Source organism: Hippopotamus amphibius, chromosome 7, assembly GCF_030028045.1.
Source record: "Hippopotamus amphibius kiboko isolate mHipAmp2 chromosome 7, mHipAmp2.hap2, whole genome shotgun sequence".
NCBI classification, from domain to species: Eukaryota; Metazoa; Chordata; class Mammalia; order Artiodactyla; family Hippopotamidae; genus Hippopotamus; species Hippopotamus amphibius.
In genome coordinates, this window is record NC_080192.1 from 79869097 (window position 1) to 79890909 (window position 21813).

A 21813-nucleotide genomic window follows, 5' to 3' on the forward strand; every position below is an offset into this window, starting at 1 on the left:
TTAGAAATTTGTGTTATTTGGGATTTCCCCTAGATGCCAGAATATATCACCTTGAAATTTTATTAATTCTACATGGCTGAAGGTTCTGAGGAAGACTGGTGACTCTGTGAAGAGATATAAACATTTTCTGGGCTGATTTTTTAAAGTCCATATACCAGAAGACTTTTTAAAACCTCCTTCATGAGAGAGGTATGCTTCTGTTTGAAAGGCCTGGCTAAACCTATCTCATTCTGTTTTCCAGAGAAACCATTTGAAGCAGAGTCTGAAACATGCGTCTTAGAGAAATACTGCTGACACTTTTGGTACTTATGTTTATAATAAGCATGTCAGGTAAGTAATTATAATGTCGCAAACATACTTCATTGGTCATCTAGAGGGAATATCAATGTTTTGCTTACTTATGTGGTGGTGGTTACTGAAGATGTTGAATTTATTAAATGTAATCGTAATGTAAATGTAAATTGTGAAATTACAATTTTACTTTAGAAAGTTGCCAACCATTTGGGATGCCTGGCATAGAGAATGAAAGATTTATAGGAATCAAGTAAAGACTCATGTGGAGTTACTGGTGAAGACAAGATTCAGGCCTGTGAGTTTATGGAGAGAGAGCAGGAAATGAAAACTTTTATCCTGAAATACATTTGTCTGAGATGAAAATTTGCTTCGTGTTATTTAAAACCAAAGCGATCACAGCCATCCTTGTTGCTGATTTTTACCAAGTTTTACATACGGTGTTTCCTTTCTGAAAGGAAGGCAAAGATTCATCTCATTATTTAGGTAATGAGGAAAGTGAGTGGGAATACCTTACAGATCTTAAAGAAAATATTAGAGTTAGACGGAATGCATAAGAAAGAGTCTGCTTGGACCAGGAAGGCAGGTAGGCTTTGTATGTGGTATCAGGCACTGACGTTAATTTATTAGCAGTCACTGCTTGGAGACTTTCACTGAGAAGGGTTGTGAGACCTCTGCCTGGTTCTCTGAAGAAGAGTTCTGAGATTGATTAATGAGGTTCTCCAAAGGCTCTGGAGAAGAAAAGAAGGAGCACAATTATTGATTTGCCTTGATCTGTTATCTGGTAGAGGGAAGACATGAGCGCATATCCCCGACTTTGAGAATCACTGATGTAGAGATTGAAGTTAGCTTATTGATACTTTCAAGTAATTCAGGTCCAATATTGGGGGGTACTTACTTAAATGGGTCTACATATTGTTGAGGGCCATACAATGCATCACTGTCCAGGTGTTAAAAGAAGGAGACAGACCTGCTCTTCTTGATATGGAAGGACCTGTCAGAACAGGTAAGAGAGACCAAGGTGCAGGAGAGTGTGCAGCATATGAAAAGGCCCCTTGCTGTATAGACATAGGTTGATAACCTTGCTCCCAGGTTACAATGAAAACATGCTGCAGGCTCCAAACAGCCATACAGCCTGTGCTGTAAGGAGGCTAAGGTCCCAGCTCTCTGTCCTTTGGTATTTGAAGAGCATCTTTTGTGAAGGGGGTCTCTCTGGGCAGACATGACAGTATTTTACTTGCCAAATTCATTTCGCTGAAGTGAGATATCTTATTATTGTCCAAACCCAAGACAATTCCAAACCCAGACATCATTGCAGAGGCTATAGGCTCTTGACCCTGCTGCATCCCGGTGCTTTGTCAATGTAAGATGTATGTGCTGGGCTGTCCGTGCACCTTGAACTCCACTCATTTCTCCAATCATTTCTCCAAAAGCCATTTCTAATCAACAAAGCCTGCAATATTAAGTGTAAGATTAGATCTCGGAAGTCATTAGCTGCCTGGGGTGTATTGAACTTTCAACTGCCAACCACGCACCCTGGAGAGTATGAATTCCCATCTAGTTTTCTTCAAGTGATAGCTGTCCCCAAAGAGGAATGAGTGCCTATGTCTGTATAAACACAGGCACAGGGGTTCATAGAAGCTTTTTTAAAATTAATTTTTATTAATTATGTATGATTTTTGCACTTTGTTGTATGTAGATTATCTCTCTAAAACCAGAAAATAAATCAAGCTGTTAATGACCTACCATCCTTTTAGGTGTTAATTAAAACTAACACCCACATTTACACATGTATCACACCTTCTAAGTCGAAGTCCTGAATTGTAAGGTAAAGATTTAATAACAACCTCCAGACGCAAGGTTGATGTACATTGTGTTGTATTTCCAGGTAGGTTTGATGGCCATGTTTTCAAAGAATGCTTCTGCCATTGGAGCCACTTCCTCTCTACCTTGTGGTTAACAACACTGAATTAAAACCAGACAGTTGCTTTGAGAAATGAACCCTGACTATAGAGAAGGCATGTTCTCTGTGCCCTCAAAACGCAGTCAAAGGTCGCTGCCGGAAGACAGGGAAAGTCCATTCATACTGACTTTGAACTGTCAGAAGTGAAGAAGGAGGGGAATAATGACCCTGTATAACCCAAAGGGTCAGGTAAATTTCTAAAGTCAGAGAATCTGGCTTAGTCGAGAAAGAGGGAAGAAGAGAGAGGGATCTCAGAAAAAGGAAGTGACAGATACCCAGACTTGGAGTGAGTCGATATGAATTAATTTGAATTAGTTATCAGTATCAATTATATGAGTCAATTACTGATTATCCACATGGTAACCTAGAGAGGTAATGGATTTACACACACATAGGTGCACCTTTAACCATCCCCACACCTGCCCCGGGGAATGGTTAGGTAGACTCGTTGAGAATAAGACCTGTCAGACTTCTGACGATGCAGGTGAAAAACTCTGAGGGCTCTAGGTTTCTCTTTTTTTTAAATTTATTTTATTTATGTATTTATTATTTTTGGGGGGGTACACCAAGTTCAAGCATCTGTTTTTATACACATATCCCCATATTCCCTCCCTTCCTTGGAGATTCCTCAGCTAGGAATGTTTCAGGGTAGCTGTGGCAACATTGTGACTTTGGTGGCTTTCCTTAAGAAGTTGTAATGTGTAACATTTTCTTTTAAAAGATTACAGTGCATTTATCTGGCTTCTAGCTTTGGTGGGTTAAGTTCTGGTATCTTCCTGTTTGGGAGAAGCTGTTGAAAGGTTTGTCTGTCTTCATTTCAGAAAGTGCCTTAATGTTAGAAAGATTGACCTCCTGTTTCTTAGTGTCGGAAAGATTGACCCTAAAATAAAAGAATCCACAGAAATGAGACAGTGAGATCTTTCAGGATGTTCTTACTAACCCAGCTTCTTCACCTAATGCATAGGAAAATAATTTACCTGTGTCATCCTGTTTTGTTTTGTTTTGTTTTTTCTTTTACATTGCTAATCTTTAGAAGAAACTTGTACCTCACGCCTTCACATTACAGCAGTTGAAGGGGAACCTTTCTATCTGAAATACTGTTCATCCTCAGCTAAGCATGAGAACAAAACCACCACCATGAAATGGTACAAAAATCAATTACATGGGCCTGTTGAACTGAGCTCGAGTAGTTCACCCAGAATTATTTTGCTTGGTTATGTTTTGGAGTTTTGGCCAGTTGAGTTGAATGACAGTGGATCTTACTCTTTCCGAATGGGGTGAGTACACCTTCTCTTTGTATCGGTATATTTCATAGCACTCTTGGACTTTGTTTGGCAAATCAGATATACAGTCATCAGGAAAGTCAGATAATCCATGCATTTCCTCCTCCCTGCTCTTCCTACTACATGAAATACATACTTCACTGTTGAAAAATTAAATACCGCCCAGTGTTTGTTTTCTTAATAATCATAATGAAAGGAGATTACCTTAGTATGATTTACTTTTAGGTGATCCTCGCCAAAGATAAGTGAGGACTGAATGAAATTCATTTTTAAATTCAGCTGTTCCTGTTACCTAGAGCCGCTGGTCAAAGGAAATAAGTGGGGACTTCCCCGGTGGCGCAGTGGTTAACAATCCACCTGCCAATGCAGGGGACACGGGTTCGAGCCCTGGGCTGGGAAGATCCCACATGCTACGGAGCAACCAAGCCCATGCACCACAACTACTGAGCCTGTGCTCTAGAGCCCATGAGTCACAACTACTGAAGCCTGTGTGCCTATAGCCCGTGCTCCCCAACAAGAGAAGCCACCACAGTGAGAAACCCCGCACACTGCAATAAAGAGTAGCCCCTGCTCGCCACAACTAGAGAAAGCCTATGCGCAGCAACAAAGATCCAATGCAGCCAAAAACAAATAAATAAATTTTAAAAAGGAAATAAATGGCTAGGGCTTCATAGTGTTATGAGCATGTAGTGAAGGAGGGCAGTGTCAGCTTCCTGGGTGGTAATCTCAGGCTGGGGGACAGGTTGGAATTGGTGTAGACACATCATAGTCCAGTTTTCAGGGGTTTGTTGAGAGTCAGGTGGCAGTGCTGGTGAAGAATTTGTGTGTGTCAGCCAAGCACAAATTGATAGCCAGGGACAGTGAGAGAGGGGAGCACAGAACAGGCTTTGCACAGCCTCCTCAGGACTAACCCTAGAGTCTTCCATGCTATTCGTAGTCAAGAATCCTAAATTCTATGAAATGGCAGCAACCAACTGAATGTGTCCATAATTTTTACTGAACTTAGTTCTCTTTATAGTTTATTTGGTGAGATGGAGAAGGAGTAGCTAGGACAAGAAATCTTCCATGTGATGAACTGTTCGTGAGAACATTGATGACGTGGTGTTTATCCAGTACATATGTGATGTTGTGACTCTACGTATGTATGTGTATGGGTGTATGCATTTTTATGGAGCTTTGAGACTGACCTGTAGAACGAGCTCAAGGCCATGTGAGAGGCAATGGTGTGCTGTCAGAAGTAGTAGATTTCTTTCACGAGTGCCTGTGGAGTGAGTCCTGGTGTTATCAACACTGCCTTTGAGAGCAGAGTGAGATATCACAGTGAAACCTTGATAGCACTCTTATGGTTTTGCCCCAAATGAGGTCATTTTGGTTTGTTTTTATATGTGGGAACTCCCAGGAGTCAGAAAGAAATTAAAAAACTCTTTTTAACCAATGAATTTTATGTGACCTTTTAAGAGGGACGATTCCAAGAGTGGGTCACAATTGGGTCTTTTCAAACTAAGGTAAAACGTATACTCGTAGTTGGGGTAAAGGAAGAAGAACGTCTCCCTAATCCTGATTGAAGAAAGGCGTGATTTAAATGCACAAACCGATCTGGACATGGCAGAAAGGACAAATTGAGGGGAGAGTTGGTTATCTATGAATGTCACTTGGAGACAGGTAGGGTTAGGGGCATTCACTTACTTTCTGATGTGAAAGGCAGAGAACACAGCCTGGGGTAGGAAGAGAAAGTGGACTCATCAGGTGGAGGTAGGATGTCGGAGAGGCATGGAGGGACCAGGAAGAGGACAGGGAGGGTGGGGATGCTCAGCGTGCTGTGTGATAAGCTTTGAAGGTGTGGAGACTGATACTTTAATCCCACATGGAAAATCACATTGTCCAATCACATTTTGGTGAAAGTATAGTATTGTACAAAGCATTCCTGGCCTTGAGGGCCAAACTGATGTGCATTTGCATCCTGCTATCTTGTGTACCAGGTGTGTGCCCTTGGGCAAGTTATTTAATCTTGCCTGACGGTTCGCTTTCTCATCTAACTTAAGGAAAATAGTCATCTCAGTGCACACACGTGGTACAATACGTGGAACTCTGTGAGTGCCAGTTTTCTATCCATCCGATTGTAGACTCAAAGGAGAGCTGGAAAAGCCTTGTTGGGGGAGGGAGTTACAAATGCGTCTGGTGCACAGGACAACATAACCCTGTTTTGTGTTTAGTATATACACCTCTATATCACATGCGCAGTTTAAGCGAACATCAGATTGCAAACATTTTCTTTTTCAAAACATTATTTCCACTGCTATATTTAAAATGGATAACCAACAGGGATCTACTGTATAGCACAGGGAACTCTGCTCAATATTATGTAGCAACCTAAATGGGAAAAGAATTTGAAAAAAATAGATATATGTATATGTATAACTGACTCACTTTGCTGTACACCTGAAACTAACACAACATTGTTAATCACCTATACCCAATATGAAATTAAAAGAAAGATCATTTCCAAAAACGCTGTTAAAAATTCTTTTCCTCCTCTAGATTCCTAACTTCTAACCAGAAGGAACAACAGTGACATCTATTAGAACTAACTTTTGCTCAATACGACACTTAAAGTGCTAATACAGCTACACAGAGGGCAGCCACTCCAGACATGGTTTACTCAACAGTAAGAGAAGGAGATTAGAACAAAGTGCCCTGAGAAATATAAAACCCAATGCATGTATGCAAACCTTCAGAAAACATTATAGTCCTCGTGAAACCACCTCCACTTGCCCATCCTGGGTCAAGAACCTTCCCATCTCCAAAGATTATTGATGACATTGTAAACATTTCTGTCCCTATATCCATAATACTCAAGGTCTGGTGTAGGGGGATGTGTGTGTGTGTTTAGGACACCTCGGGTTTACTGGCCCTTACCTCCTCCCATGGCAGTTATTAAATTTCTTCTGCACTGAATCAAAAAGAGACAGAGCAGGATTTGAACATCAATGAATGAATCTCTTTGTACAAAAATAAGGGACATTTTTCACTGGATTGGCTACTAAAAGGTGGTATTTGCAAAGTCTGTACTAATGATAAAATATCTCTAAACCTTTATTTCCTAGAAATGATACCTATGACTGGAAATTAAATGTCATCAGAAGGAGTAAACACAGCTGTTTCACTGAGAAACAAGTAATAAGTAAAGTTGTGGAAGTTAAAAAATCTTTGCAGATAGCCTGTGAACATAGTTACTATCAAAAACTGGCCAACAGAACATTATTGTACAAGGTAACACTTTTTAAAATATTTTAACTTACGACTTGACAGAAAAGACAGCATTCCACAATGAGGGTCTGATATCTGTGAAGCATTTTGGTCTTGTAACCTACAAATTGTGTGTCCACAGGGCTCAGGTGGCCTGTCTGAGCTCCTACAAGTAATGCAGGTGTCAAGGTTCCTGCCCCATGTTAGGCATTCAATAAGTGATAACGGCTTCCTCTTCTTTCCTTAATTTTCCTTTTTTTCAAAAAAAGTAATTTTTAGGAATGCTAGCTCGTTTTCTTCTGCTGCATATACTTAAAATTTTAAGTTCTATTTTATATATTTGTTCTGAATATGTGAGTTTACTTTACAAAACTGAAAGATAGAAAAAACAAATAATGAAGAAAGCAGAGATTACTCATGATCCTACCAGCCAGAGACTGGGGTTTTTCTCTGTGTAAACATCTACTTTTAAAAAGTGGTATTTTTTTCTTTATCCACTAAAAACTATTTTGTGATGGTTTCCCCACATCTTTAAACGTTTTCCCAAACATGGGATTCCATTGTGTATACACTTGTATCTAAGCCCCTGTTATTGGGCACTTGTTAGTTTCCTACTTTTCACTATTGTTTGTAAGGCTAAAATAAATATCATTCCTGTAAGTCATAAGGTGTACTATGATTTTATTCTTTAACCAAACCCCTAAAAGTAGAATTATTGGATCAAAGGCTATGAGCATGTTTATAGCTTTCGATTTATATTATCAAATTGCTCTCCAGGGAGCTCCACCAGTTTAAAACCCTCTTTTTTTCATACCACTACCATGTGGGAATGAATACTTTAAGAACATTGAAAAATCTGACATGCAAAATTTCTGTAACTCTTAGTATCTTTCCCCATTGCTTTCCTTAATAACAAGGTAAACATTTTTATGTATTTATTGCATCCTGGTATTACTTTTCTTGTGAACTGTCTATATTTTTCAGTTGGTGTACCTTTTACTTGTTGAGTTGTAAGAGCTTGTTTAGACAATACTGTGGAAATTATATATACACAAGTATATATGCAGTCACATGTACATACATAATACATACACACACACACACACAGGCACACACACAACACAAATTATATTATTTCTATAGAAGAACAAACCTGAAAAGTGTAACTCTGTCATGGAAACTTTGAAGAGCTGTGAGAGAGGGTGGTCTGAAGAGACGACCTTGAGAAAGTTCAAGCTACTGATGATGATTCCTTAGACACGTTTGTTTGTACCTTTTGCTTGAACACTCTTTACTTGTGATTTTTTCAAGGAAGGCTCTTATCCAAAATGTTTTCCAAACGTCTGTGTGAGCCCTGAGTTGATTTGGCTCTCTTTCCTGTCACGTGTACAAATGTTTTTACAGTGCATATAAATTTGTGAGGATCAGTGTACCGGGTTTTATGAAATCCCTCTATGCAGATATTTGAATTTAGAAAATAGATGTATTGAGAATATTTTTAGCTAGAAAATTGAGGGGAGGGGAACAAGGAAGCTAAATCCGTAAACAATTGATTTGAAATAAAGATAAAGGTATTTTTATATGCCTTGGTATTGATAGTTTAATATGCCTTAGAAAAAATAAGTGTGGGCTTATAAAAATTTGGTGTACGCAGAAACAATTTACTGATGTGCGATACACTTGTGGATGCTTCACAAGCCCATTCTATGCACCCACTGGGTCTAGCTCTGCTTGCTACCAGCTTTGGCAGCTTTGAGAGGAGTCTGTGGGCAGTAGGTGCTCCCTGGTTGGTATTTGCAGCAACAGTGTTCCATAGTGAAGGTTAGCAATTTAGTTCCCATTTTCCCCATTTCGTTCTTAGATTGCTCCAGAACCTATCTATGGGTACCTTTATTGGTATTATTAATTCCTACGACATACAGACATTTGTGCTAGAGAGATGTTTATGTATGCCTATACACTGGAATATTCTTCATACATTTCTAATCAGTCCACTGTCTTCTGGTGGAGGACATCAGTGGGGGTGGGTAGTCTGCTCGGTACCCGGTTCTCTGAGTAATTCTGCTCCCACCTCCACTACCCACCCCCAGGGTGGGTAGTCCTGAATACATGGAATTAGGCTAAAAGCATTAAGAAATAAGAGTTGTGTGGAAAGTTTTGACATAAGCAGGGATTTTTTTTTTGTTGTAGTATTTTTTTCCTCTCTCTCGCTCTCTCTCTCTGCTTCCTCCTCCTCTTCCCTCTCTTTGTGTGTATAAGAGATTAAAAGAAGATGATCAAAGCAGCTACAGTGCCCACTATGCTCTGTTTCCCAGCATGTATTGATAATAATGATGACACCAGGAATGGGACTATTTTCATCGTTCCAGTAGAGGTGGTGCCAAATCACTGAGACATTTGCTCAGAAATTGCTGGGTTTTATTCTGTTTCCCTCTTTCTCTAAAGATCTTTAACTTTAAAGTTTTGAATTTTTGTCATATGATACCACTCTTATGTAAAATATTTTAAATTGCTTTTGTTTAAAAAAAAACAGAACTGTGGAAAGATAGAAAACAATCAAAACCCATTTTTAAGGAAGAATGCGGAGTTTAAAGATCAGGGATATTACACCTGCATGTTTCTCCTTCATCATAATGGAAAACTATTCAACGTCACCAAAACCTTCAATATAACAATAGTTGGAGGTAAGAGAAATTTTATACTCGGGAAAAAACAAATGTATCTTAGTAAAATGGAATATTTTCTTTTTTTTAAAGCCGTACAAGGAGCCAGAGGCAACTTAGTTGGAGTTGTGACCACATCACTAATTCAAATATAAGGGTCAGAATCATTTTGGCATCACCAGCCATACTGAAAAATTTTGGAGGGGATAGTAATGAAAGTTTATATAGGTGAACCTCTGATGGGTCAGTTCTCTTATTTGGTATTTGAGTAAATTGTGGGATCTTTTGTTATTAAGCATCTGCTTGACCTCTGTGACATCCTTTGTTCACTGATATGGCAGGCAATATTCCATTTATCACCATTAACTTCTCCCACCCTCTGGGGTTTTCAGTATCTGCAAAACAGCTCAAGGACATTGTTATGTGTATCCCTTGAGGAGGAACCAGGACCCTGACCCAAGGCTGCACTATTGTTTCTTTTGACTGCTTCTCCCTTGTCTCTGCCTCCCCTCCCTTCCCTGATTAGCTACTGTTTGAACCTGCTCCTTGGAACTCAGGGAAGGTCCTGGAGGCTGAATGAAGCCTATTTCCTGTAATCAAGAAATGCAGGGACATCGCTGGTGGCACAGTGGTTAAGAATCCGCCTGCCAGTGCAGGGGACATGGGTTCAATCCCTGGTCTGGGAAGATCTCACATGCCTCGGAGCAACTAAGCTGCTGCGCCACAACTACTGAGCCTGTGCTCTAGGGCCCACTAGCCATAGCTATTGAGCCCACATGCCACAACTACTGAAGCCTATGTGCCTAGAGCCTGTGCTCCACAAAAAGAGAAGCCACTGCAATGGGAAGCCCTGTGGGCACGCAGCAACAAAGACCCAGTGCAGCCAAAAAAAGAAAAGAAATGCGGAACATAGAAAGGCTTTTTGCTCAAGAGCCCCACAAGGTCCTGCTCAGTATCAAAGTGGTAAGCCACATAGAAGCACCATAGAATATGAAATTGGAGTCATCTGTGAGGTGTTAAGGGCACAGAGAGAGTCCAGAGGTAGAAAAGATGCTGGAGGCTCTGTTTGAGCTGGTTCTTAGAGGCTGAGCATGATGGACGGGCAGGAGGAAGAGTGGGTAAGGAGAACAGGTGTGGCTGTGGAAAGGGGCTGCACATTTTGGGATGATGGTTATTAGTCTGCTTTATCATGAACCCAGACCATAGGTAATGGAAAAACTGAAGCCTGGAATTTTAGGGTGACAGAGACCTTAGAAGTCATTTAATTAAACCCCATCAGTGAAGATATCCTTCACATGGCTCAACCAATAATAGATCATTCAGTCTCTTCTTGGGAACTACCATGGAAATGACCAAATCACACAGCAGCTGGATCCAGATTTTTAATGCATGATTGTGGAGAAGTCTTTTTTTCCCCATTGAGTCCAATTACGCCTTCTAGTAGCTTCCATTTGCTGTTTGTGTTTGCCTTCAGTAACTCCACAGATTGTCTGGTCCCTTCTGAAAATGATGACTTCTTCAAGTCTCTGAAGAGAAGTGGCTTATCTACCCTTTTCGTTCTTCTCCATCATCCAGGAAGCTGTAAACTCTGGGATGACTCATTCAACAACCTCGTGGGCTCACAGTTACTAGAGCTCATTTACTTTAGCGACATTTTCCTTCTTCTCTCCAACCATCCACTTATAAAGCTGTATTCCACGCATTGCAAATGAACAAATTACCACAAACTTCCTGTCTTCAAACAGCATAAATGCATTACCTCACAGTTCTGGAGGTCAGAAGTCTGAAATAGGTTCACTTGGCTAAAATCTAGGTTTCAGTAGGATTGCATTCCTTCTGGAGGCTCTGGAGGAAAATCGATTCCTTGCCTTTTCCAGCGTCTAGAGGCATCCGCATCCTTGGAACACACCACTTCCTCTATCTTCAGGGTGTCAACTTAAAAAAATTGCACAATGTGAGAGTTGCGAGTTGAGTTTATTTGGGGCAAAATAAGGACTGCAGCCGGGGAGACAGCATCCCAGATAGCTCTGAGAAACTGTTCCAAAGAGGCAGGGGGGAAGATTAGTATATATGCCATCTTGGTGAAGGAGAAGTACATGCAATCAAACACATAATTTTGTAGCGGGTTTCTGCTAGTCACAAGGAGCAGACGTCACCATGTAGGGATTTAGTGCTTTCCTAGATATGAGGAGATGCAAGGGCTGGGCTCATAAAATCAGCTCCTGAAGACATCTAACTATCTGAAGACCTGTTCCACCCATTTTCCAAAGCACAGAGTGCCTCATTCCTGGTCTCCGCCCTGAATGCCCTTCAGGGGATGTTGAAGGTCAGCAGCTGCAGCGGCACCTGTGACTTAATCCTTGCAGTAGAGGTAGATGGCAAGTGCCAATTTATAGTTAACAAGGGTCAACGGTGCAGCATCTTCAGATCTCTCTCCAACCTCTGCTTCCTTCATCTCATCTCCTCCTCTGACTCTGACCATCTGCTTTCTGCCTGTGAGGATGTTTGCCATTACTTTGGACCCACCTGGATAATCCAGGACACCCTCCTTCTCCAAAAATCCTTAATTAACTCACATTGCAAAGTCCCTTTTGCCATGTAAGGTGTAATATTCAGGATCTGGGGATTAGGATGTGAACAACTTTGGTGGGGGACATTATTCTACTTTTCACGCCCCATAACCTGGGAATCCCATAACTAGATTCTTAAACTCAAATATCTTAAGTTCTATTTATCTACCTTAAATTCTTCAGTTTTACTTTCTTTAATCTCATATACATCTCTGGTCCCTTGACATGTCCACCACCAATTCCCTGCCTCCATCCATCTCTGCTCTTTGCCCATCAGCTGCTCTTTGCTTCCTTCTTAGAAGGAGCAATACGAATATCTACTACCAAAAGAGCACACACAAGACCACGAATTGTGCCAGATACTTTCATTGAACCATCTCAAACCAAATACTTTAATTGAACTCTGTGAGCATGTGACCTGGGGCAAGTTAAATGAATTTTTCTGATTCCTCACTAGTAACATGGGACAGTGATGAGTCATCTCTCATAGGGTTGCCTTAAGGACCGAGTGAGAGTGTAAAGCCTTGATAGTTGTGCTAGGGACATGGAAAGCTCTGTAATTACCATCTTAGTATTACCATCTCCCATCACCAAACCCCCACATCCCCGCACTGCCCCACGTGCTATTCTTCTGTCTTAACCACCCATCATTTCCCTCATCTTGGAGAATGCCACCTGTGTCTTTCAGGACTCAGCTAAATGTCCCTCCTCCTCCTCTGTGTCCCCATGGCCTCTTGTTCTTATTTCTGGTTGCTGCCAGAATTGGTGACATGTCTGTTTCTGTCACTAGAAGAATGAAAAGCTCCTGGAAAGAAGGGATTGAACTGAGTTCTGTTCCTCATCTTGGCATCTCCCATACTTATAGCTGTCCCTTTGCATATAGTAGGTGCTCATTACATGTCTGTTGAGTGAACTACAGGCATACCTCATTTTACTGCATTTTGTAGATGCTGGGTTTTTGTTTTTGTTTACAAATTGAAGGTTTGTGGAACCCAGCATTGAGCATGTCTATCAGCACCATTATTTTTAAATTAAGATATGTACATTGCTTTTTAGACATTATGCTCTTGCACACTTAATAGACTACAGTATAGTGTGCATATAACTTTTATATGTGCTAGGAAACCAAAAAAATTGGGTGACTCGCTTTATTGTCATATTCGTTTTATTGCAGTGGTCTGGCAAGAACCTGTAATACCTCTGAGGTCTGCCTGTATCTAGATAGGAAGAGTTTCTTCAATTGTGCCTCATTCAACAGGAAGTCTAGACTCTTCACCATCCTGGCCATTTTCCTTTGGATTTGGTGAAGTTGCCACCATTCTTTTAATATGTGGAGTGTAGAGTTGAAGTTGATGATCAGGAGGAGTCATGACCTCTGCTGAGGACAGTGGGACTCTGAGTGCCTACCCTGTCTGTGCTCACCTGTGGTCATGGATGTGGATCTCTGAGCAGTCACACGAGGAGCATCACATGGGGAGCATCACAGTGCACTCAGCCCACCTGGCCTCTGCCATTGTCTTCATCTCACACTCTGGCTGATCTGCTGGTGTGTCTCCTCCTGCTGCTGACAATCTCTCTGTGCCATTTTGATTCTGGGATGGTAGCTTCATAGGTAGGCTAGACATGCCGGGGGCACACACGGAGGTGTTTTCTTCCTTCTGCTACTTTCAATAGGATTGTACCGTTCACTGTACACCAGTTTTACAAATGCAGTGCTGCTCTCAAGGATATAGTTTGAGTTCTAGTAGATGGCATCCTTTCTCAAAGATTCCCATCCCTAAAATGTCCTTTACGCCCCCTCTTCCCAAGACTCCCATCAAATTCCTGAGAAAAGAGATGGATGAAGAGAAAGATAATCAGTAGCAGTTTTCTCTATTATACAAAACCTCCTTTGTCCTTGAATCAGCCCTTGTTCCTCAGTGCTGAGGGTTAGTTCCTCTGGAGGCAACTACTCCAGATCCTCCTGCCGACGTGAATTCTACTCTTGCCCAGAGTCTGAATCCCAGAAGAGAGTCTCACCCTGGGTTTTTTAAAAACAATAATCTATGATCTATTTCTCAGCTTATTACTAAGGTAGTTGAGGATCTCTTTACTTTATTTCACTTTTAATTTTTATTTATTTATTTTTGGCTGCACCATGCAGCATTTGGGATCTTAGTTCCCCAACTAGGGATCGAACCCATGGCACCTGCATTGCAAACACGGAGTCTTAACCATGGGACCGCCGGGGAAGTCCCTTACCCTGGGGTTTGCTGCACTGGTTTCATTCTGTATCCTTGCCCATCTCCTCCTCCTCTCCTTCTCTGCTCTTCGCTCTGTAACACGTGTTTCCTGGGAGAGCCTAGGAGGGTGTGGTTGCTGCAGGAGAGCACATTTACTCCTCATGACCAGGCACTTCTGTCTGCTGGGCACCTGGGAGCCCCATGAGGGCTGCTCTGGACATTGCTTGGAAGTGCCCCAGAAGCACCGGAGGTACTGGAAGGGGGAGTCCGAGTCGTGAAGAAAGTTGCTGATGCTAATAATAGGAGCAGCAAGAAGTGGATGACGTGGCCGTGTCAGTGCAGGACCACAGGGCCGTCTGTGTTTTGCAGTTATTAACATCCTAGGTTGTGGGGTAGTCTTCAGTGGGAGGCTTCTGGGGGACTGCTTCCTTCCTAAGTATCATTCAATGGGGCTGAGTTGGAGAATATTTATGTACCTCCAGTCTGGGTCACAGGTCACTCAGGAATGGAAGTAGAACTCAGAACTCAGCTTACAAGGGCGGACACCCCCAGCAGGGCTGGGACTAAAGTGAGGCATCCAGGGCACAAGACTGAAGGGGGTGCTCCTCTCACTGTCCTGCCAGGGGAGGGTCACGGGAGGCTCTGAGAGTAAGTGTCTTGCCAACCTCACCCGAGTCTTGACCTTGCACCGAATAAATCTATCTTGAGGAGTGAAGTCAGAGGGAAAGAAGAAAGACAGAGCAGAGAAACACGTCCCAGTGACTTTGCATCTTCTAAGTCCTACAAGTTTCATTGTCTCCCTGGGTGAGCATCTTCCTCTGGCTATTAGCTACGGCAGGCAGAAGCCACAGACTGGAATTGAGAGGAGACCAAATTCAGTATGCTTTCTCCAGCTAGGTGAGCTTTGAGTTGATGGGAAGTGAAACAACAGCCAGTATTCCCTGCAACCATTATTTAATGAAAAGACGTTAAATAATAAATGTAAAATGAAGACTGTTAGGATCTTGGTTACCTGGAATAATTAGTGTATTACAACAAATGTTTGTCTTAGCAAAACTCTGTGCAACACTGATGCATTTTTCTTTTCTTTTTTCACTTTCAGACAAGAGTAATATAATTCCAGCTCTTCTTGGACCAAAGCTTACTCCTGTTAAAGTGGAATTAGGTATATTTTGACATACATATATTTTGGGTTTATGAATGGGGGGCATAATAGTCTTCCAAGGCTAAATCCAGTTCCTTATTCAACAACATTGTGTTCATGACACATGCTTACTCAAGAATATTACAAAATCAGGAAAGCCTTGTCATTGAATGTTGCCTTTTCTAGCAATAATTAAAATTAACAGTCTGTTCAAAAGATTATGGAAGTGCCTGCGGTTTGCATACCTGTGGTTTTAGTCACTTTGTATGTGGCTTTTCTCTAATAGTATCTATGGTCATTTTTAAATATGAAAACTCAAGGAGAATACTCTGCAGAAGTGATTCAAACTTACTGTGTGGTTTGAATAGCTGATTAATGGGTTCACTTTGAATCAATGGACTGACTTAACTGTACATTTAGGGTTTGTTTAGACAGGTCGTGGTGAATCAATATGTCCAGTTGAGTAATTTCTTTCAAAAGGGAAAAGAAGGAAGGAAAAGAATAAATTCATATATGCTAAACCAAGTATTGAATTAGGTAACTGGAATATGTTATTGTATTAAATCCTCTGAGCAACTCTGAGGGGTATTGTTCTCATTTATGAATTAAATGACCAAAGCTCAGAAAGGTTACGTGATTTGTCTGCAGTTAAACCATTGGAAAGGAGCAGAGCTGGGATGCAAGTTTCTTACACTGTTGCCGTTTCATCCTGTTGATTGTTTCCAAAGCACACACCTTTTGACCACAGCAGGCCACCGTCATATATGTGACCACAAATGCCCAATGTAGCTCGGATACTTTGCCATTTTTATTTGTGGCTTGCCTGCTTTCTATTTTTATGGATTTCTGAACTTATCTTGATTATTTTTTTCTTCTCATATTGGGCTTAATTTGCACCTAATTTTTCCTTTGTACTCATGGAGAGTTAGAGAATTAATTTCAGTTCTCCTCTCTTCTCCCGCAGTATTTTAAGCTCTAAATTTCCCTCTAATCACTGTTTAGCTGTTTTCAACAATATTGGTATGCCATATTTTCACAACTATTCAGTTCAAAGTATTTTTAAAAACTTTCCTTGTGATATTTCTTTCACCTGTGGATGATTTATGTTTCTTAATTTCTAAATATTTGGAGGATTTTCTACTTATTTTTCTGTTATTGATGTCCAGTTTAGTTCCATTATGGTCTAAGATTATATACTGTATCATTTAAATCTTTTGAAATTTGAAGTAACTTGCTTGAAGACCAGAATATGGTATATATTGATGAATTTGAAACAAATGTGTATTCTGCAGATTTTGGTTTAGTCATTCTATAAATGTCAACTAGGTGAAGTTGGTTAGTGGTACTCTTCAGATCATCAGTAGCCTTCCTAATCGTTTATGTGCTTTCTCTGTCTGTTGCCAGGAGAGATGTTAATATCTCCAGCTATGATGGTCAAGTTGTCTGTATATCCTTTGGTTCTATTTTTGCTTTATGTGTGTTGAGGTTATCTTATGGACACATACAAATTGATGCCTCTTGGATTGACACGTTAACATTATGAGACTTCTCTCTATCTGTCATACTACATCTTTCCCCAGTGCCTACTCTCTCATGTTAGATAGACACACCAGTTTTCTTTTGTTTGGGACTGGCATGTTTTATCTTTTTTCACATCCTTTTATTTTAACATTTCGTTGTCTTTATACATAAAATATGTCTCACGTAAACTGCAAATATTTGGATCTTTGTTGAAATCCAGTCTGTATGGTGTTTAATCCATTTACATTTAATGACTTACAAATACAGTTGAGTTGAGACCTCTCATCATACTGTTTTCCAGTTGTCTTATGTGTTATTTGTTCCTTTTAGATTAATATTTTTCTTTTTTTAATCTGCTTTGTTTTTCTTTTAGCTATACGATTTTGTATTCTTCATTAGTAGTTCTCCTAGAGATTACAATGTATGTCCTCTTACTACAAGACAAATGCACATATTAGTGCATTGACAATTTCACAAGCACGTGAGAACCTTACAATAGTTAATTTCATTCATCCTCTTACCTCACCTTAAGCTATGACTTTATGTATTTCTCTCCTGCGTAGGTTATAAAGCTCACAAGAATTTGGCATTATTATTGTTTAAACAACAAAAATTATATTGTACTTACCCAAATGTTTGTCCTGTATTGTACTGTTCATTTGTTAACGTATGTCCTTGCTTTCATCTGGGATAATTTTTCTTTGAGAGTGAAAAATTTCCTTTGGTATTTCTTATAGTGTGGTTATGCTTGCAATAAATTCTTTCAGCTATTATTTATTTGAAAGTATCCCTACCTACAATTTTGAAGACTTTTTTCAATAATTTCAATAATTGCAGGTTTGCAGTTTTTTTTCCTGCTCTTTAAAGATGCCCTTCCATTGTTCACTGGTTTCCATAGTTTCTGATGAAAAAGTAGCCTTTAGTCTTATTGTTGCTACTTTGATGTGTCTTCTTCTTTTGGCTACTTTCAGAATTTTCTCTTTCTCTTTGATTTGATGTGCCTGGGTATGGTTTTCTTTCCATTTATCCTGCTTTGGGTTCCACTGAGCTTCTTAAGTCTGCAAGTGGATGTATTTTATTTGGGAGAAATGCTCTGCCATTATGTCTGAATATTTCTCCTTCTCCTTTCTTCTCTCTCCTCTGGATTTCCAATTATGTGTAATAACTGTGTTCCACATATTTCTTATGCTCTTGTTCTGTTATTTTCATTTTTTTTTCCCTTCTGTGCTTTAGTTTTGGTCTTGGTCTTCAAGCTTATAATCCTGACTTCTTTTATGCTCAATCTATTGTTAAAACCATTGAGTTCTTAAATTCATGGGGTTTTACTTTTTCCAGTTATCTATTGCTCATTTGATTCTTTTAAAGTAAATTACTCTTCTTTGTTGAAAACATCCATCTTTTCATCTACTTGTCCATCTTTTCCTCAGTTTTCTTTAACCTATTTATATTAGTTATTTCATACTCTTTATCTGCCAAGTCAAGCATCTGTCTCATCTTTGGGTCCACTTCTGTTATCTATTTTTTGTATTGTTTATTGTCCCCATGTTTTGTCCCTTTGTTTGTCTCTGCTGTTGTTGTGGATATTTCTATATCTAAAACAACTGCAGTGAATGAAGTTTGTATCACTTTTTCCTGAGAGTGTTTGCTTTTCTTTGTTAGGCAGATAATGTGAGAGTTTGATCATCTCGATCCAGTCAGGAATTGAGCTGGGCAGTAGCTAGGATGCAGGTTTGTCAGATTTAACCTACTTTTTGTCTCTTGTAGCTGAGGGGAGACTCCAGTCATGTGTTTGTTGTCCTCCAATGGGACTTACTCTGCCAAGTACCACGAGACTGCAGGAGAAATCATTAAGCTTTTGCAGCCTCCTACACTGCCCAAGCCCTTAGCAATAATCCTGTGAACCCATGTGGCCGTCAGCATTTCTACTGGCCTCTCTTTTCTTTATGAGATTCCCTCTATGTTGTACAAACCAAAGCAAATTCCTCCAGGCTATCTCAGCTCACCCTGCAAGGTCTTTACTCCTAACTCAAGTTTCAGTTCAACTGCTTCTCTTTGTTTTCCATGCACTTTGATGTCTTTGATTTTTTAGCCAATTAAATTTTTTTTGGCTTTTTATCCATTTAGTTTTTGTAGAAGTTGTAGTGAGTATGTTGGCCTGACACTACTTTTTAGACTATAGGTTGAAAAGAAAGTCCACTGGCCATCCTAAGTTTTAATAATTGATTTAGACATAGACATTTTTTATTTTTTTTATTTTTTATTTTTTTTGGGGTACACTAGGTTCAATCATCTGTTTTTATACACATATCCCCGTATTCCCTCCCTTCCTTGACTCCCCCCCCCTCGACTCCCCCCCCATAGACATAGACATTTGAAGAGAAGCCAATTCATAGTTTGGTGAGGACTTGTAATTGCAACCTAATTTCTCTGCTTTATAAATTTTTTTAAATTGAAAAACAAGGCATTTTTTTTCTTAGATGCAGCACTATATTAGCATTATATGGTAGGTTAATATACATTGGCTATATTAATTTTAAGCTTTGGGAAACCTGAGTTTCTAAAATCTGAACCCTGGTTGTCAACTTTTACCTAGGAAAAGATGTACAGCTCAACTGCTCTGCTTTGCTGAATGAAAAGGATGTGATTTATTGGAACATCTGGAAAGAAAATGGAAAGGACCCTAATGTGCATGAAGAGGAAGTGATGAAAATTAGGTACGAATATGTGATACACATCATGCATAGCAAGATATATAAAAATCATGCTGTATTTTATATGTATATATGTGTATATATATATGATATAAAAACACAAGACTCCTGAATGGCTGATAGGATGCTTGAGATGAGTTTAACTTATAATTATAACATGTATTTTATAATTGTAATTCCCATACTGTAGGCTGATGCATTATGCAGAAATTTATTGCTGAGATCTAAATTAGAAAAAGAAGGTCAATGAAACTTTTTAGCATCGACTTACAGAAAAGTAGCTTTTGGTCAGTCAGGGTCTGATGGGGATGGGGACTTTACCTAAGCATCTTATAAAAGAGTGATTACCTAGGCCACTGTCATTTGAATTTTGAAAATTGTGTCAAATGCTTTGTTTTTACTCATGTGCCAGAGAAAAAACCAGGTCAGGAGACTGGGACATGTACAGCGGGCCCCTTGTGTGCAGTAGGCGTGCGTAGGTGTGTTGCCCACGTGTCACTGTGGGGCCAGCTGTGTCCATAAGTGGCAAAGTGCATCATCAGTACCTTTCCCTGAGGACCCTGGGGGCAGCCCCTGCCACAGGCAGGCCATCTACTGCTACCTCTCCAGATCTACATCCTGTACTTGGCTCACACACATACCTTTCTTTGTTCTGATTGTTGAAAATAATTCATTATAAGAAACTTGAGAACAACCGAAAATCACAAAGAGAAAAATAGCTGTTTGAAGACTGCTTTGTGTTGTATGTTTGGGGAATTCTTTGCTGGGCATGAGATATGCAGACATAGGAACTGCCTCCTGCTCTTTAGAGAGTTCAGAGCTTCTTTGTAGAACATTCCTTCCAGTGATTATCTTTCTTTTCTTTTTTTTAAAAATAAATTTATTTATTTACCTATTTACTTACTGGCTGCGTTGAGTCTTCGTTGCTGTGCAGGGGCATTCTCTAGTTGTGGCAAGCTGGGAGGCGGCATGTGGGCTCAGTAGTTACGGCTCTCGGGCTCTGGATCGCAGGCTTAGTACTTGTGGCACATGGGTTTAGTTGCTCCGTGGCATATGGTATCTTCCCAGACCAGGGCTCAAACCCGTGTCCCCTGCATTGGCAGGCGGATTCTTAACCACAGTGCCACCAGGGAAGTCCCTGATTATCTTTCTTAAAGGTGAGAATTGAGGAATTTTCTCAAGTCCAGAAGAGTCTCCAAAGACTGTCAGATGTAAGTGACGACTCAAGAAAATACTAACTTAAATGACCAGTCGCCTGCCCTGTGACACTGATCATTATAATTATGGCAGCATTTTCCTGTCAGAGTCCATTAATGGAAATTAGAAACACACTAAGAACAGGCAGAGAAAGCAAACAGGGCAATGGTTAGATATAAATATCTAGGAGGCAGAGTTGGTGCGAGAAGTTCCAAATGACATCTAGTTTAATACTGAAATAGCCTATGTGAAGGAATGATTATACTTATTAAAACAAAACACGCTAAGCCTATAGCCATTAAAATGTTTCTGAATGGCTTTGGGTCACTACTGTCATTAAGGTAATTATACACTCAGGTTCTAGTGAGTAGTGGTGCTAAAGTGTCTGTCACCTTAGCTGCACTTCTGAGGTTCTTTTCATACCCTCGCCCAGAACCAGGTGCGGGATTAGTGCTCATGGAATGATGGTTCAGTTGGATTGCGTGGCTACCCTGCTGCTGTATCTTGTCTTCAGCATCTGTCCCCCATTGGATTCCTGTGTTTCCTGCTTCTCATGATCTATCGTTGATCTCTGGAGGCATAGAAGACCAACTCACCAAGCTTATTAGAAATGGAGCTTAAGCTAAGCTGAGAGCTTAAGTGAAGCTAAATCTTTCTTTATAGTGGGTGCAGGAACTTCTATGTCATTTGTTTTGGCTTCTCAGTGGTTTTTTGTGCCTTATTGGTGGATTTTACATTGATGTTAGGTGGTCGATATTTCTAGACTAGTGACTTCAGTACAGAATTATGTTCTAAAATGCATTTGTGATAGTGAGAGGCTACGGTGGGTACCACATCACAGCTGCGAGGGCCCTGGCAGGTGAGTGACTACACCTGGGAGTGCTAGATGCCCCCCCCGCCCCCCGCCAAGCCTTCAGAGCCTGCCCCTGACAGGAGGCAGATGTCAAGAGCACTTGCCTTGCATCAAGAACAGGACAGCTTGATTCCTTTTAGAAGAGAAAG

At 40.3% G+C, this 21813-nt stretch overlaps 1 protein-coding gene across 3 annotated transcripts in view; it reads left to right on the forward strand.

Annotated features, from left to right (window-relative positions):
* Positions 1 to 269: 269 nt before the first annotated feature.
* The window catches only part of IL18R1 (interleukin 18 receptor 1), a 30178-nt gene continuing 8634 nt past the window's right edge, over positions 270 to 21813 (forward strand). For 2 of the 3 annotated variants that reach the window (XM_057742707.1, XM_057742709.1), the window contains exons 1-6: positions 270 to 330; positions 3291 to 3531; positions 6642 to 6807; positions 9317 to 9467; positions 15341 to 15403; positions 19497 to 19617. In XM_057742707.1, the coding sequence (XP_057598690.1) occupies positions 270 to 330; positions 3291 to 3531; positions 6642 to 6807; positions 9317 to 9467; positions 15341 to 15403; positions 19497 to 19617 (803 nt within the window). Of the gene's footprint in view, positions 331 to 3287; positions 3532 to 6641; positions 6808 to 9316; positions 9468 to 15340; positions 15404 to 19496; positions 19618 to 21813 lie in introns of all 3 variants that reach the window. The other variant, XM_057742706.1, reaches the window with a different exon arrangement.